At 43.1% G+C, this 16,346-nt stretch overlaps 1 protein-coding gene and 1 long non-coding RNA gene across 3 annotated transcripts in view; one reads left to right on the top strand and one right to left on the bottom strand.

Moving 5' to 3' along the window:
• ATP2A2 (ATPase sarcoplasmic/endoplasmic reticulum Ca2+ transporting 2) overlaps positions 1 to 5,973 on the top strand; it is a 45,149-nt gene extending 39,176 nt beyond the window's left edge. The window contains exons 20-21 of one of the 2 annotated variants that reach the window (XR_005825066.1): positions 87 to 1,631; positions 5,192 to 5,973. Coding sequence is in view for 1 of the 2 variants with exons in the window: in XM_040576913.1 (XP_040432847.1) it covers positions 87 to 356 (270 nt within the window). In the remaining variant the exon portion in view is untranslated. Of the gene's footprint in view, positions 1 to 86; positions 1,729 to 5,191 lie in introns of those variants that run through there. The other variant, XM_040576913.1, reaches the window with a different exon arrangement.
• On the bottom strand, positions 1,256 to 14,942 carry LOC121079533. The gene is made up of 2 exons (XR_005825071.1): positions 12,078 to 14,942; positions 1,256 to 11,885 (listed from the first exon to the last, which is right to left on the bottom strand). It is a non-coding gene; the product is annotated as an uncharacterized LOC121079533 (long non-coding RNA).
• Positions 14,943 to 16,346: the final 1,404 nt, after the last annotated feature.

Raw genomic sequence — 16,346 nt, 5'->3', positions numbered from 1 at the left:
CTTGGAGATGGAGCAAAAACTTGTCGGGAGCTTAAGGCAAGGGGTGGAGGAGGAGCAAAAGGTGTAATACTTGGCTTTTCTTTCAGATTATCTTCCAGATCACACCTCTGAATGTGACGCAATGGCTGATGGTGTTGAAAATCTCACTACCTGTCATTCTGCTGGATGAAACACTTAAATATGTGGCCCGTAACTACCTGGAACCTGGTAAAGATAGTGTGCGGCCTGCCACCAAACCGTGTTCTTTGTCAGCATGCACCGAAGGAGTTTCCTGGCCGTTTGTGTTCATTACTATGCCCTTGGTTATCTGGCTTTACAGCACAGACACTAACTTTAGTGATATGTTCTGGTCTTGACTGACATGGTGACAGTTTTACATTGAAAGAAAAAGTTTAACTTAATCAATTTTTTTATTGTTTAGAGCAACTGTCTATTTCTGCTGAATTTTCACATGAACATATTTGCCGGTGATGGAGGTTTCATACTCTAGATTTTGGTTTTTTGCTTTTTTCTGACTTCAGTGGGGGCAATATATTCCTCTTTTATACACAGTTAAAGTGTCCATTGACATGTACAGAGAACTAACACTATTTTATGCAATTTTTTTGTAGATGAAAAGCATGTACAGTGTTCTGTTCAATAGTCATCATGTAAAAAAAAAGTAAATTTTTTTGAGCCAGCGGACACTATCAAACTAAATTGGCAGCAGATTTTAGGGAATGAATGTGTGTTGTCTAAAACTAAAAAGAAAAAAAAAAGCATGTAACTGTTTGTCTTCTGCATGATCATCCAAACTTAATTTGTCATACAGTCAGGTTTTATTTTTTCATAAGCCGAACTTTCTGCACTGGGTAGAGAGTACTGCTACCTTGGTCAGGATTTCTTCTGTTTCCCCTCTTCCTGCTCCCTTGCTCTTGGTTCTTGACTGTCCTTGTTTACACCAGTTTCTGTATGAGGTATGCCTAATCTTGCTCGTGCAGAAAATACCATTCCAGGTGCAGCCTGCTGGGGTTCTTCCATATTCTCAACACACAGTTTTTTTAAAGATTATTTATTTAAGTCTCTATTGTATTTTTATTGTAACAGACCTTATTTTGCCAGTGTTGCCCATGATGCAGGGATAGGGAGGTTTACTTCTGTCTACTTAAATCTAAACCAAGCCTTTTTAACCAACAAAGTCTGTTTTAATCCCAAAAGAGGGTTTAAGTTGAGTTTTAATACCTGAATTACATGTGTCAGATCTTTTTTTTCTTTCTTCCCCCCTTTAAGATCAAAACTTGTAATGAGACCTGGAAAAATAACTTGCACTGCATAGCTAGAAATTGGATTTCCTACACTTAGGGCACTAATGCTAAGTTGTATACATGGAGTTACTCTGCTGGCCTGTTGTTAGCCTGACTTGAAGTAACAAGCTCGTGTGTGTGTTTTGTAAAATCTGTAAATAGCACATGACCAAATTGAACATATTGTATAGAACTATTTTTATTTTAATGTGGCACTAACCACCTTCATTATTACGGTAAATGTTAAAGCATGTTTTCAAATTCAGTCCTGTATCAACAACGTGTAAGTCATTAACAGTCCTAACTGTGGTGTTTTTCTCCAATGCCTTCCAACTTTCATCGACTAAAGTGAGTATTTCTCTTCCATTTCACCATGCCAGTGGTGACTTGCTGTAAAATAGCATATGCTGTATACATGTTGAAGAATAAATAGTAATTTCCTTCATTCCCATGCTGTGTTTTGTCAAATTCTGCTGTGCTACATTATTATCACCACTTTAGACTCTCGTTCTGTGGTGTGAAGCTCAAATTACTGATTCTGAAGGTAAAGCGCTTGCTTTTGTTTTAGTGCATTTTAGAGCAGCCAGGAGCCTTAGCGTACCCCAAGATCCTACAGCTTTTTTTTGTCTTAAGTTCGAGATAAAATTGGATAAATCTGTAACTTAAGACAAACGACAGGTGTTTATATGACTGTTCAGTGTGCAGAACACTAGTACTCGTGGTCAGGTGCTGGTTTACTCTGAGGCTTTTTCCTCCTCTGAAATGGGGGAGGCCCCTCTGAGCACACCAGCCCTTCTCTAGGAATAATCCACACAGCGCTCAATGTGCAGGTGCTTCTCTGCTCCTCTTTGCAAAAACAGCTTATTGTTTTCAGTGAATGGAAACACTTTGAACAGTGGTCATACAAAAAGACAAAAGAACAGTCTTGGCTTCACAGGATAGTCTTTGAAAATCGTACTAGGGTCATAATGCCTTTGTTGAGTAGCAGGTGCTGTGTTATCTTGTGTTGGCTCGAAATCTGCTTTAATAACCAAATTCAAACAGCTTTCTTACTCCTCGTAGCTTTTAACTACCATTTTCCTCTCTGCTCTTTTAGTGCCAGCTGGAATCCAGTGAGCACAGATTAATCCTTTTGGTTTCAAGCTTTCAGATATATTCAGATATACGTGCCAACCTCAGAATACAGACCCTATTTGAAAGTCCACTGCATTGCAAATACTCACTGTTTATGTAAATGTTGATATCCTTTAACAGATGCTGAAGTGACTCAGGTAGGGGGAGATAGATGTGATGATGTAAGAGGTGTTTTGTAGAACTGTAAGCATTGAACTCACTTGAATGCCCTCTATGCAAGGAAGAACCTGTCTTTGCCAACCTGGATGTTATGCATACCACAAAACCGATGGCCAGCACCAGTCAGATGCTGTCTGAATACTAACTGAGCATTTTAAGGCTTGAAACGGGAAACTTATAGGTCATGTTATTTAGCATTCCTTGCGATCAAAATGTGTATCCAAGTCCACTGTCACTTGTTGGAAACAATGCTAGCAAACCTGCTCCCAGAATTGTGGCTAGATTTTTTCAAGGGGGCAGGGACAGCCACCGAATCTTTGAGCAATGGCTCTGTGTACACCTCTAGAGCACCCGTGTTGGTGGGCTTTTCTAAGCCACGTATGTGGCAATATTTGTGAGCGATTCTTCTTGTACAGTTCTTTTCCTGTCTATTACACCAAATAATGCTGCTATACAACACCTTTCTCCGCATCTCTAAGACGCTGAAGGGGAAAATGGATAAATTAAAATTCAGTCTTTTGACACCTTCTGTTGAATCTTTGTCTGGCACACTCATTTGTGCATGTTGAAGACAAATCTTGCTGAGGGCTCACTCGTATCAGTCATCTCAGGGTCTCACTTGCAGTAGGAGCCTTCTGTTTCTTGGAGTTTACCTTTGAAAGCTAGACTGCTGCTGGGTGAATGGAGTGGTGTTTATCCCTCCTGACTTCTGCAACCTCAGGAGCCTGGTTTTGTAGGGTATGCCTAAAGAGCCCAAGCAATCTTAATCTACCTTGCTTTTCTTTATTATTTTTAGATGTCTCCTGGTCTTGCTGTCTAGCCTTCTTTGCAGAAGTGGAGCAATAGGGTTCCCTATGATCAGTACTAAACTATTGCTGATTCAGTGGCAACTGCTGTTAGACTTCAGTACTTCTGTTCTCCAGGTGTTGCCACTATAAGATGTAGGCCAGCCTGGTGTGGTCTGGACTGGCCAAACAGCAAGACCTACCATGTGCTTCTCCCCCTGCGGTCAAGCACCCAGCCCTAAAATTGCTCTGCTGTGGGCTTTCAGGTTTTATTTCCCATCTTAATTTTAGAAAATAACTTCATACCTTTTGTTTCCCTTTGCTCTCATCTCACTGAGCTTCATCTCTCTGGTTTTCTGAACTCCTCACACCTTGCTGCTTATTTTCTAGCATGTGAGGGGTGTGTAAGATTAACATTGATTGTGACTGATGGTACCATATGTGAGAAACACCAGGAAGGATCCCAGCTTATGCTGGGAAACCAGTGGGTTTTGCTATGACAGCAGTGCCTCCTGAATTAAGTGTTCTGTAGGCTGGTCCAAAGCAGAGCAAAGATGATGGTCAGGCAGCTGCAGTCATATGCCAGCAACATGGAGACAAGGGCTTTTATCTTTGTTGTGCCCCAGGTGCTCTCAGCTTTCCAATGGGAGTGATTCAAAGTACTGGTTTTGAGCTGCACAACTGGCTGCTCCTTCCTGCCTGTACCCAGGCACTAAAATTAGTCCATGGTTGGTTTCTCAAAGCATTACTGCAAATACATCAGTATGAAAGAAGCTGCAGAAAAATACATACCAGTCTCTCAAAGTGCTGCAGAGCTGATGGTTGTAGAGAGGCCGTTCTGGAGAAGGCTCATGGTAAGAAAATGAGTTTTTAATCTGATGATAAAATGCAGTACAGCAGTCCTCTGTCACTGTTCGAAGAACACAGCTGATGCACAGAATGTACATGGTAAACTGCTTAAAGATGGTTAAATTTGCTGAGATGAAGGGAGGTAAAACTGATACAAAGTTGTCTGTCTTGCACCTGTCTTGTTTACCTTCTTGCACTTCTAACCATTAACTGTTTCCCTAATCTCTGCTAATTACATCCTTAATTACATTAATATTATGCATTCTCAAATCTTAGCAGGAGAGCCTAAATTTTAGTGTTAAGCAGTGTTTTGAAGAGCCACCATTTAGTTCTAGGCAATCAGAGTACACTTTTTCCAGACCCAAGGCTAACCTTATGCTGTATTTCAAGGGTAAAGTACAGTAGTAGTTATACTGTACTCTACCCTTTGCCTACGCATTAATCTGTGTAGTTTAATGACTTCTTCAGAGCTTTCCTACTGCTTCCCAGAATAAGCTGCATAACTTGAAAAAGGGACATTGTTAGGTCACTTCAGGGCCAAATTTGCACTATAATGCCTTGATCAGAAGAACACCAAGTTTTTTTTTAAAAGGGGAAAAAAGTAGCTCAAACTGGGTACTATGAGAAGCTGAAAGAAAGACAGATGAGTCTCCCGTTACTTTTTACTATTACCACTAGTCAGGCAAAGAAATGCAAAAACTATCCAAACATACCTCAATTCTTTTTCATTTATGGTCTTCTGGAGGAGGTGCTGACTTTGATGAAGGGAGCTCTGCTAAAATCGGAAGAGCTGAGACATAATCCAGAGTGTCCTGGGCTTTAAGAACAAAGTAACCTGAGAGTGTCCCTTTAATGACAGAGCAGTCATTATCAGACTTAACATTCTTTCTTCTGTCACTGTTGATCTTAGTCTTGCTTTTATAATGATACTTTGCATTCATCCTTTTATTAACTGTTTCCTTTTCTTTCTTTCCTTTTCAGCAATACTGGAGTAATCGCTTCTTAAACAATTTTGCAGAAATGTAAGGTTGTTTTGTTGCGTGCATGTGTTTTTAGCAACACATCTACCAAAACTTCTGCATGTATCATGTGTAAAGATTCTTTGCTTTCCCTAAAAACAAAACTCATTGTGTTCTCTGTGGAAGAAATGTGTGGTACCATTAGGACTTCAGATGTACAAATGTGCAATATAGTTACAGAATTGGAAACTCTCTGCAGAGAAGTTTGGGTTCTGTGCAGCATGGAGAAGAGTTTGTTTATCTTTGAACAAGAATCGCCGAGCTGTCAGCCAATTTTCCATATTCCTGTATGTAAAATGTCAGTTTATAAAATGTACAATATCAAAACTGCATGCCTTCGGTTGTAGACAAATCTCTGTATTGTATCATCCAAACATACTACTTATAACAGCTTATGTACAATGCTATCCTATTTATAAAACTCATTGAAAAGATTACAGATGAATGTTAAACTGTAAGCCTCCAGTTCATACCTTTGGATTTTTTTATCATGTGTGCAAATCAACCTGTTTTGCACTGTAATGTAACTTATTTAAATCTAAGGCAGTAAGACAGATGTTGGTGCAATACAAAATATTGTGATGCATTTATTTAGAAAGCAGCAAATGACTTAGCCAGTTACCACAACTGCATGTATGACCTTTAGAACTTGTAAATAAGATCAGTTGTCTATTTACATGCTGACAGTAAGAAGCATCACACCTAGTTTCATTTGTATCAGGTAAATAAATTTATTCTACAATACATACTTTGTGTGTTATTTTATGCACTTTGTTTTCTGCAGGTACATGCGTACATACTTCAGCGTGCTCTTGTATTAATGCCAGGATGACACATATTTGCACCAACAGCATTGCAATCTTTCCTTCTAGAACTATGCAGATGCCAGCTGCTCTTCCAGCAGTATTGACCTCCTCGCTGGTGTGACTTCCTCTGTCCAGGGGCTTGTGTGTGTGTTTAAGGGACACTGTCAAGTACTTCGATCACTCAATTTTTTTTAAAATGCTCCATTGTTTGTAAATCCCTCTGAGAAACTTAAAATAAACATTTCTTTCCCAACTACATCTCTATTTTTTGTCCTTCTCCATTTCCTAAATTGTCCCAGCCCTCAGTAGCTGCTAGCCTCTACCCCTTCCATAGGTAAAAGGAAGATTAACCAAGAGTGCCTTTGCTACGAGCCATGAACAGCCTGCTTACGGCTGCTTCTGTTAGTCATGGATTATTCCCTTCCTCAAAACTTAGGCAATTTTGCCGGTAAGCACGCTCCAGCAGTGCAAGTCCCACCAGGTCACAGCGTCAGAGCCCTTGTTACAGCATTAGGCAAGGCTAAAGCACTCCGAAGGGTAAAAGCTGGGTTAGCCAAGTGTCCTGTAATGCTCTGCTCTGACTCCCATAAACTACGTTTTGTTTGGAGTAAGCGGAGGGAAGTAAGGGCACAAGCAGAGCCTCTCTAACTATTAAACTGCAGCCAACTTCAAAGGGGAGTAATGCGTTTTAAATTAACTGTAATGCCTCTCGAACTAGCCCATGATGCCAGCAAACAGCGTTATCCAAATTAGGTGACATGTCTAAGCCCCTTCAAACACAACAGCACGAGGTTTAAAAATACTAGAGCTGAATTCCGCGGCTGAGCTCCGCTATATGATGGTAGGCGCTGCATTAATACATAGGGCTGGAGGAGAAGGCTGCTTCCTACTATGGTAGTGTTGTTCCCAGCAAGCTGAGCTCTGCTCCTAACCTCTGGGCCAAGGCTGTCAGAACCGAGTTCAGCACAGCTTTTATCTGCAGCTGCAGCTCTTCCCTCCACCTTATTTATAGACCGGCTCCTGCGCACACCAATAGCACTGTCACCAAATAACCTCCCGGAGCTGCTCCCAGCACAGGCCAACAAACAGCAGCGGTCCGTTACACTGCACAGACACCTGAGCTAAACTATTAAAATCATTTGTTCAGCCCATTAGGGAAGAAATTGCCCCATTAACAAACATCTCTAGGCTGGTGTTCAGGAAACGATGAGAAAAACAAAGCTCTCTATCGACTAAAGGCAGCTGAAGTCCAGTTTCTCGGAAGAATGCACACACGTAGTGTACCAACAGCTTGTAAAAGTTACCCCTGCTGCCCAGCTGAGCTGGTACCCTCTTCTACTTGCATCAATATTTGTCAACAGCACCGATACCAAATGTAGACTGGTGATTATATTAATTAATCCATTGTTCAGAAAACAGCTTCAGCTTCCACTCAGTACTGCTGCCATGGCTAGTTACAGTGCAAGGATGGTTTCAGCATTTCTGCGTTGACAGCACAGCACTGGGGAGTGAACCGAGACCAAACCCTTAACTTATCTTTAAACATTTTTTTTTAGTTATGATCTGCAAGCATAACTAGTCCCCAAATGAACTGCAAGCAGCACTTCTGGAGTAGAGCCACACAGAGAAAACTTTGCGAAGCTCAGTGGGTTGCTAGGTACTCAAGTGCGAGAGCATGTCGGGTAAGAGATGCTGAGATAAACAGCTTCATCCCCCCCCCCCCCTCCTCCTCACCTCGCTGCACAGCCCTGGCTCCAAAGCACCGCATGGATGGGCCCCGTTCTGACGGCTGCGGAGGGAAGAGAAATGGTTCCCAGCACCCTCAGGCATTACAGGCAAATTACATCAAGCTCCAGTACAGGGGGCAGAAAACAGCCCCGTTTTACACTGAGGTGAATGTGATTGCGTAAGATCCAAACCCACAGCCACCCCCAGGCTGGTGGGTGAGAAATGAGGAAAGCACTTGGTAGAGGAGAAAGCTCATTTGTTTCACAATCTCAGCTCTGAAAAAAAAGCCTCAGGAAAAACTACAGGCCAAGCCCGCAGAAGCTGCAGAATGAAGACGAGCATCCCACCCTCTGCTCAGCCTGCAGAGCCCTGAGCACCTGAAGACAGCTTTCTAACATTTCATCCCCAACGATTCAGCTGCTCTAAACCAAACTCTACTAGAGCACCGGGTACCTTCCTCACCACCGGCCAACTTCTTTCCCCAGCAATCTAACACAAGCCTGCTGCTGTGTTGTTTAATGCCCAAACTGAAGACGCACAAACAATGCCAAAGAGAACCAATCTAATTGCAGTCATGGCCTCAGGTTCTGCTATCAGCCACGGACACCTCAGAAGCAGTTAACTGCAGCCGAGAGCCGAGGCTCTGCAAAGCCCGTGGGACGCTGCACAAAAAGCTCTTAGCTAAGTGGGGCAGCATCGAGAGCGGCGACCAGGGGCTGACATGGAAAATGTAGGTCAGCTCTACTGCTGCTGAAGAAACCCTGCAAGTTCACCTCAAGAGGAAAATGGGCTGGGCTCTGTGGCAGAGCGAGACGCCCTGCCATGCCCCCATGGCGTGCAGGATGTCTCCTCGCACACACACACAGCCCTGACAAGGTCGACCAGCCCCGACTGCCAGGAGCAGAGCCCAAGAGACTGCTGCTTCAAGGCGCCCGCTCCAACCAATCCCACTTGGCCTGTCATCGGCAGTCACCAGGCTCGGAGTGCTCAGGAGCCTTCTGACATCGGTTTAGCGGGCTCAGCTATTCACCTAACAAGGTCAAGCCCCCTGCTATTTGTTTAAATAGAGACAGAGAGACCTAAATTCATATGGTAAGAGTTATCCCCATCAGCCTCCTGGAGCAGCTTGAGGGGAATGTGCAAAATCATGAGAGCACCCAGAAACTTCCCTTTTAATTAGTTCTTTTGGAGGCAGTACAAACTCACACTTGCACATAATCCTAGGAATAACACAGGATTTTGCTGACATCACCAGCTTTAAGAGCAGAGGGGTAAAATTCTCTAGCCTTGCTCTTCAGCAATGGCCAGCCTCCAAGAGCTGCTTGGCATGTCCAGCTCAGTGTTTCTCTGAGACTGAGCACTACCATAACCAACTGAAATAGACTTCAGCAACAACAACAAAATCCCCAGACCTGATAAGCCGGGGCTGCTATAAACCCATGCTATTTTTGCAGGTGGCGGAGTCAATTTTTCCTACAGAGGCAGGCAAAGAACACTGCTTTACTGTTGGGGTGAGATAACATCAGAGGCTAACAATCAAGCTGCGACCAGCTCATGCATTCAGAACCAAGTCACACAGCTCCAGCGCATTGTGATTGCAAAACATCGACGCTTTGGTCTTGCGCTTGTTCCTGCCCTGCCCTGCATTCAGTGAGGCACGACACCCCAGACAGAATTTGTAACTTAAAAGTCAGTTTCTCTTATCATTGCCCTCCTGCAGGACTCGAGCACTAGCAGAGACCTTCAGTTGAGGTTTGAGACCAACCTTCACCAAGCAAAACAGGGGCAGGCAGAAAAGCTCCCCCCACCCCTGAGCTCACCCCAACGTGTGTCCTTTCTGCTCCTGGAAGAACAAACTCACTGTCCATAGCCAGGCTGATGTGCAGCTGCCATGCCAACAACAGCCCCTATTCACACTGCAACTCCTCAGTTTTCCAAGAATTCTTTCCCCATACTCCTCATCCCACCACACCGCAAACAGCAGCTCTAGCCCTGTCCTGCAGTGGCTGCCTTGCCCAGGGCACACTTTGTCTCATGATACAGGTACCAAATTCTGTGCCATCGTAAAATCTAGGCCTAGGGTTTGTGGACATTGCCAGCTTCTTCTCAGGACATCCACCACGAGGCTTTGTACCTTCGCTGAACTGCTAACACGAGAATCCACCCACCCGTGCTCACAAAACAACCGGCAGGTGCTGGAAATCTCAGCCTCTGCCAGGCAGCACTGGCTGGCTACGGACTGCTTGCCAAAACCGTGCTGCTCTTCAACACAGCTCCCAGGCGTTTCACAGATCAAAAAGAAAACCAGAAGGAAATCGCTGTAGCATTGACTCAATCTCCAGTCCATCAGACGATGCATGCAAACCGCAGCTGGCCTCTCAGAAAACAAGGTCAAGTTCCCAAAGCACCCCGAGCTTGCTTTAACAAGTTCTGTGCCTTGCGGAATTATGGAATCTCCCAGAGCGACACTGCAGACCTTTCCACCGACATCCCAGCATTGTGTCAATCAGATTCCGCAATAAAACAGCAAAAAGCTGCAAGTAACATGCCAAAACTAGCCCGAAGAATGACTGTGTACACTGCGCAGCACTAGATCTGTATCAGCGCGTGGAACAAACAGAGGAAGGCGAGTGCTGCTGGTGGCTGCCCACAGCAGTGGGGAACAAGATGTTCCCTTAGTTTGGGTTGAGGGACAGACATAATAAAGGTGTTGAAGTAAAATTCAAGCACCTAAAGTCCTGGAAAATTCCTTTCTCCAGTTGACGCTGACCCCGGAGCACACAGACTCCCTGGGATACTTCTCTTTTCTTCCTGGAACTGCTCTGACACCTTATGTTGCCTTTCTGCGTGCACTTGGAGCTGCACTGGTAAGACCAGTTCAGCATTTAGCTCTTCCTATGCTAATCAGGTTCCACACGCTCATTAGGCAGTTCTCAGCCTGAAGCACAAGGGCTTTTTTTCTGACAGACGTATGCTGGAAGACTTAACACCATCCAGCCTTTCACAAAATGGAGTTGCTGTTGCCCTGCTTTTAAAGCATAATGGGATTAAGAGCTCGTCTCCTCCCCTCACCAGCTGCCATTTGTCTTTGAAGTCTTCATCAGGACACTTCCATCTCAGTGAAAGCCCCACTGGCAATGTCCCACAGAACTACTCAGTTCCTCTCGCTAGCATCCTAGTGAAAAAGCAGCCGTCACGGGGCTGGCACTAGGGCTAATCCAGGGTTAGAAATAGGACACACGCTTTTCCCTCCCCTCGGGGCAGGGGTGAGGAAGAGCAGCCTCACCCGCAGCAGTTTCCCTTCAGGCCAGGGCTGCGTGCCCAGGAGCTCCGTTTCCTTCCCAAGGCCAAGAGCCCAGCAGCAAATGAGGTTAGCCCCTGAAAGAGTCTCTACACCCGTGTAAGGCCAGATGGTGCACGTTCTTCCTTCTGCCATGTAAAACCTCTGGATTTATGGCACGGATGGTAGATCACAGCACAAAGGGAGATCAAACCAACCTTCTTCCTATTCGCTCTTTTCAGACAATAGAGGCAGCAAGAACAAAAGCTGAAATCAAAGCACAGCACGGGAAGAGTTAAACCCCTTTTGCAAAAACTCAGATATTTCCAGGGCTGGAGTGTTACTGGGTGGAAGGTCCTTAAAACTTCTTAGAGCCCAACATTTCAGCGAGGAAAGCGAACATTTGACAGAATCCTGCAGCCTTATCTAATTGTCTGAGTTGCAGTGTGACATCCTCTGCAGAACAGACAGTGGTCAGCTGGAGCCACCTTCCTGCCTGCCTATTAAAAGCTGTCCTAGAGAGCTGAGGAAACATTAAAGTCAATCTCCATACACAGTTTCTCCTCTTGCAACAATCAGCAGCAACACCAGAACCCAGCAGTTATCTAGGTCAGCTTGAATTTACACTAACACAGGAGTTACTATTTTTCAGAATAATGCCAAACTTTCCCCTAATTAAACAGATATTTCAGCAGATGAGACAACTGAACTTACAGAAGGCATGAACTGCATGATCTGGGCCACTTTGGAAGTTGCCTGCATTCCAGGTCACTCAGGTCTACCAGACTGACAGCCCGCTCAATCCATGCGAACGTTGCCTCCTTCTTGCTTTCACTGTGGACCTAAGGAGGAAAACCAAAATCTGAGGTTAGGCTATCTGCCAATTTGGTCTGCCTGCACCATCGCTGGCTACCAGCCCATCAAATTTTCCAAGGCAGAAAAGCTCCTAGTCATTGACTGCAGATACTCGCTGGCTTCCCAGCAGACAGGCTTTACAAACATTTATTCCAAGAATCATATGGACTGCAGCTTACCCAGACCAACCAGGGTAAAGAAGATTCATTTTATGCATGCTGCTGTTCTTGCTCTACTGATGTCATCACGCTGAAGTTTCCTGGAAAACCACTTAGTATCCAACAAGATGAAGCCAAGTTACCAGCTTCAGCTCTTCAAACCATACTACACATCAAGGGAGAACACAATATATTAGACAATAAACATTAGGCAAAAAGCAGAACAACAGAAATCTGATAAATAGTTCAGGGAAAGAGCTGGCATCTTAGTGACCTTTACAGCAATGCACAAGCAGTGTGCTGTCTCTCCAGCCAACACAGGAACGGGGCCTTTTGTGCCGCCAGATCAATCCAAGCTCTTGGATCAGATGCCAGCATACAGATGTCACCTCTGCCAACTGCTAAACCCTCCCAGCCCAGGGAGCCCAACTGGGAGATGTTCCAAGCCACCAAAACCCCTCATTAGCTGAGCATCGTGTGCTGCTGCTGCCTGCCCATCAGGCGACTTTGATGTAATTGGACTTTCTGTTCTCTGTAAATATTTTAGAAATTTATGTCAAGTCCAAGTCTCAGGATGTGGGCTTTTTTCCCCTCTTTTTCCTCTAGACAGGCATTCTGAGGCTCACCGTGCTCTAAAACACACATCTGACAGCTAAAAAGAAGCAAGTTGAAGTGACCAAAGGCAAATTTTCAGAATGCGAGGTCACTTTTTCCTGCCAGGCCACGCACTTGTTAAACATAATAACGTAGCCAGGACACAAGCAGGACAGCCAGTTCAGTAGATGTCATCTATTGTCCTTTAAGAAATGGTACTGTCTGTGAACGGACAGATGTAGAAAACTCAATCCTTTTTAAAACCTGTATGTCAGGAATTATACTGCTGTTGTTAGATCCCCAAACCATCTGCATGCATCAACATTTTGATAGGCGGACAGAGAAAGAAGGAAAAGGAAACGAATCTCCAAATCTCCAAACTTACGAAGCCCTTTGCCTCCCCCGGGAGCTCGTTGGAAGCAGGGAAGCTGTTTGAAATGAAGGCTTTTACAATGTAAACATCTGTCAGCGACCCGCCACCGTGAAAGCTTCCCCTGCACATTCCATATAGAGTATTAAACAACCATTAGCATTAATGTTAGCTAAGTATGCGCAAGGCTTGAGACAGCAAGTGAAAACATAGATCATTCCTTCTGTTTAGCTGTCATCAACAGTGATCGATGTGGACTAGCCAAATAGCTTTGCTTAATATATAGATATAGGACATTTTTATGTTGAAATTCTCCACGTGAACAGTTTATTCTTCACCAAGCTGTGTTTGCACCAGAATACATCAGAATACCTTCTCTTTTTGCACCCAAACACCCAGCTCTGTGTACCTCCCTGCCTCCTCCTGACCAGCTTCCAAATGACATCTTAACCAGTTTGCCAGTTCTAAAAACAACCAGAACTGCAGCAGCTGCCCAGTTCTCTCCCTTTCCACATCACCACACCAGTATTCTTCCTATCTTGTCATCCTTCCCTCCAAGATCTGGTCACTGAACCGTCACAAACCTGTTAATTATCAGCAGGGCCTCAGGCCAAAGCTCCAACACAGCAATTCAACAGCATCACAGTTCCCAGCCCCCTCCTCTTCAATATCCTTGAACCAAACAGCCTTTTGTGGGGCCACAAAGCAAGCAGATAAAAAGTAAAAAAAAAAAATAGGATGGGAGAGGAATGTGAATATTTCTGAGGGAATTTCAGGAATCTTGTCACAGGATTACTTTTCAAACTGTTACCCTGGCAAAGCGGGCAGTACAGGAACATGACTGGTAAGGGAATAATTCCTTAAGCCCACACTGAATCCTTTCTGTGAAGAAACTACTACAAAAGTGACTGCAGTGTAATTGCTTTTTACTGGGTACTACATAAAGTTGTACCAATTTACTACAGTTAATCCCACCTAAGACCACTAAATTTAAACCCCCTGGAGACTGGCATTAATATAGATGCTTTTTTTAAAAAGATATTTGGCTACAATATACTTGTGTAACTTGAAATCACAATAGCATGACACAGCCTTTGAGGTTTCCTTACAGTTGACATCCGAAGGGAGAAATAGGGTTTGCTGAATAAAAAATATTCCTTGCCTCTATCTTGGACAGATCAGTTTCCACATCACTGAGCTCCTGAAAAGTAAGGATAGAAGAATCACTACAAAAAACAGGCTTAATAAGACAGTTATTGGGGAAAAAAAAAAAAAGAGCTCTAGTTAATCAAAAATCTCTCCATAATCAGCAGTAACAGAAAAGGAAAAAGCACCTCAATTAGACAAAAACATTTATATTGGCCAGCAGTCCTCAGTTCTTTTCATTATCTCTGCTTCACAGTTCCTAGATTCTCAAGATCTGGAAATCAGAATTCTAAATACTGCCAATATTTTAGTTGTTATCAGCACATCATAGAAAGCACTGGCAAGTCACTTGCTACACAACATATATTAGATAACTCCTAGCCACATCATTGATGCATGATACTTTTAGATTCCAGTAAATTAAGACTTTTACCTCATACCCAAGTCTATGTAAAGGCTTTAGATTTGAAGAAATTCTGTCCCCTTATACCACTTCTGTATCTTGCCTATCATAAAGCAGTCAGGAATTAAGAACCTGTTAATGATATCTGTGATTTAAACGTCAAACAGCTCGCAGGGTTTCAAGCAGTCACTCTATCCTTACCCAACCTAGAGGCTAGCACTGGCAGACGTGTCAGTGCTGTAAAATACAACTGGATAGCAACAGCTTCTTGCCTCCCCTAAAAATTGCTTCACTTTTGGGAGCTTACATCACAGATTTGACACAGCCTGAACTTCAGGTTTTGGCTTTGCGATCTTTACTTCTAGGGTGCAGAGCACATGATTAATGGACAGAATGAGATCAGCTACTTATTACAAGCTAATTGTTCCAGTCCCTAAGCTAGAATACCAGTAACTAAATTTGAGAGTACAAGATTTCTGCAAAACCTGAGATCACATTCTAAAAGTAGAGCACTCATGAAGGCTCATTAATAGGCAAGAACCCCCTTAGAATTCTCAAGCTGGTGCTAAGTACATCTGTCTACATAATCTCAAATGCTTTGGCACATAGGATATTTTAAAGTTCCTTATTCTCTTACAGTACAATTACTAGCAAAGACTACGAACAAGTGATATAACCCTAAAAAATCAGGTCCTTACAGAAGCATTATTTACAGGCATCTTTTCACTGGAATTTTCACTTCCATTAAGGAGCAAAATTCTCAGAAAAATAAAGCAGCAAGGATTTGATTCCATTTTGACAGCTGTCTTAAGGTGTTCTTTGGTGTACCTGGACTTGTTTGCTAAAGTTGCACATAAGGACACAGTTTTCTTTACAGCATGCTCATTTATCTTGTAGTTTCATCTCTATTCTACAAGAAGAGGTTATCAGATTATCTACAAAAACACTACAGAATGATTTAGTAAAACTGTGGTTCTCAGCCTTCCTGTTCTATGCAAATGTTGTTTCAGAAAAACGTGTTAAGAGTAGTGGTCTCCACCTGTGACTAGTGATGTATTTCAAGGAGTCATTAGAACAAAATAGCCAAGCAGCTCACAAAATCTACATCATGTACCTCATACACATCTCTCATCAAAAATTAAATGTGTCCTCTCTTCAGTTTAATAACACTAAAAACTCCATTCTTTCATCCACAGCGGAGGTTTGAAATAACAAGAAAGCTAATGAACCTAGCTAACTTTCAGACAAAGAATACAATTTGATGAAACCTTGAGTGTGAGGAAAACACAAGGGAGGTGAAAAAAGAAAAAATGCTTTGAATTTGCTTGTACGTGTATATTTTTATACCATTGTTGTCTGATGGAAAAACACTTTTTTTAAAGAAAAAACAACAAAAAAACCCCTAAGATTCAGGCCTCTCATACACCAGAATGCAATTAACAAAGTGTTCACTCTAACTGAAATACAGCCATTTAGTGTATTTATTTAATTAAGGAGCAGTCACAGTTTCTGCCAATTCAATCACCAAGATAGCAGCATTCTGTTCTTTTCTGTTCTTCTCATATATTCTTCAATTAAGCATAACTCAGTTTGATATGTTGGAAAGTCTAAAGCCCCCAGAATTCCAGAGAGAACACACACCCAGCTGCTTTTTTTTTAAATGGATAAACTATTAGACTCCTTTGTAAGATGTGACGTAAAAAAATATTTTCAAAATAGACTATAATAGGAATAACTGCCTAGTCTTTTTGTTGTGCATCTTTCTAATTCATGTAGT

The sequence above is a fragment of the Cygnus olor genome, chromosome 17, assembly GCF_009769625.2.
Source record: "Cygnus olor isolate bCygOlo1 chromosome 17, bCygOlo1.pri.v2, whole genome shotgun sequence".
NCBI classification, from domain to species: domain Eukaryota; kingdom Metazoa; phylum Chordata; class Aves; order Anseriformes; family Anatidae; genus Cygnus; species Cygnus olor.
Note: the sequence above shows the minus strand (reverse complement) of the source record. Positions and strands in the feature narration are given on the sequence as shown.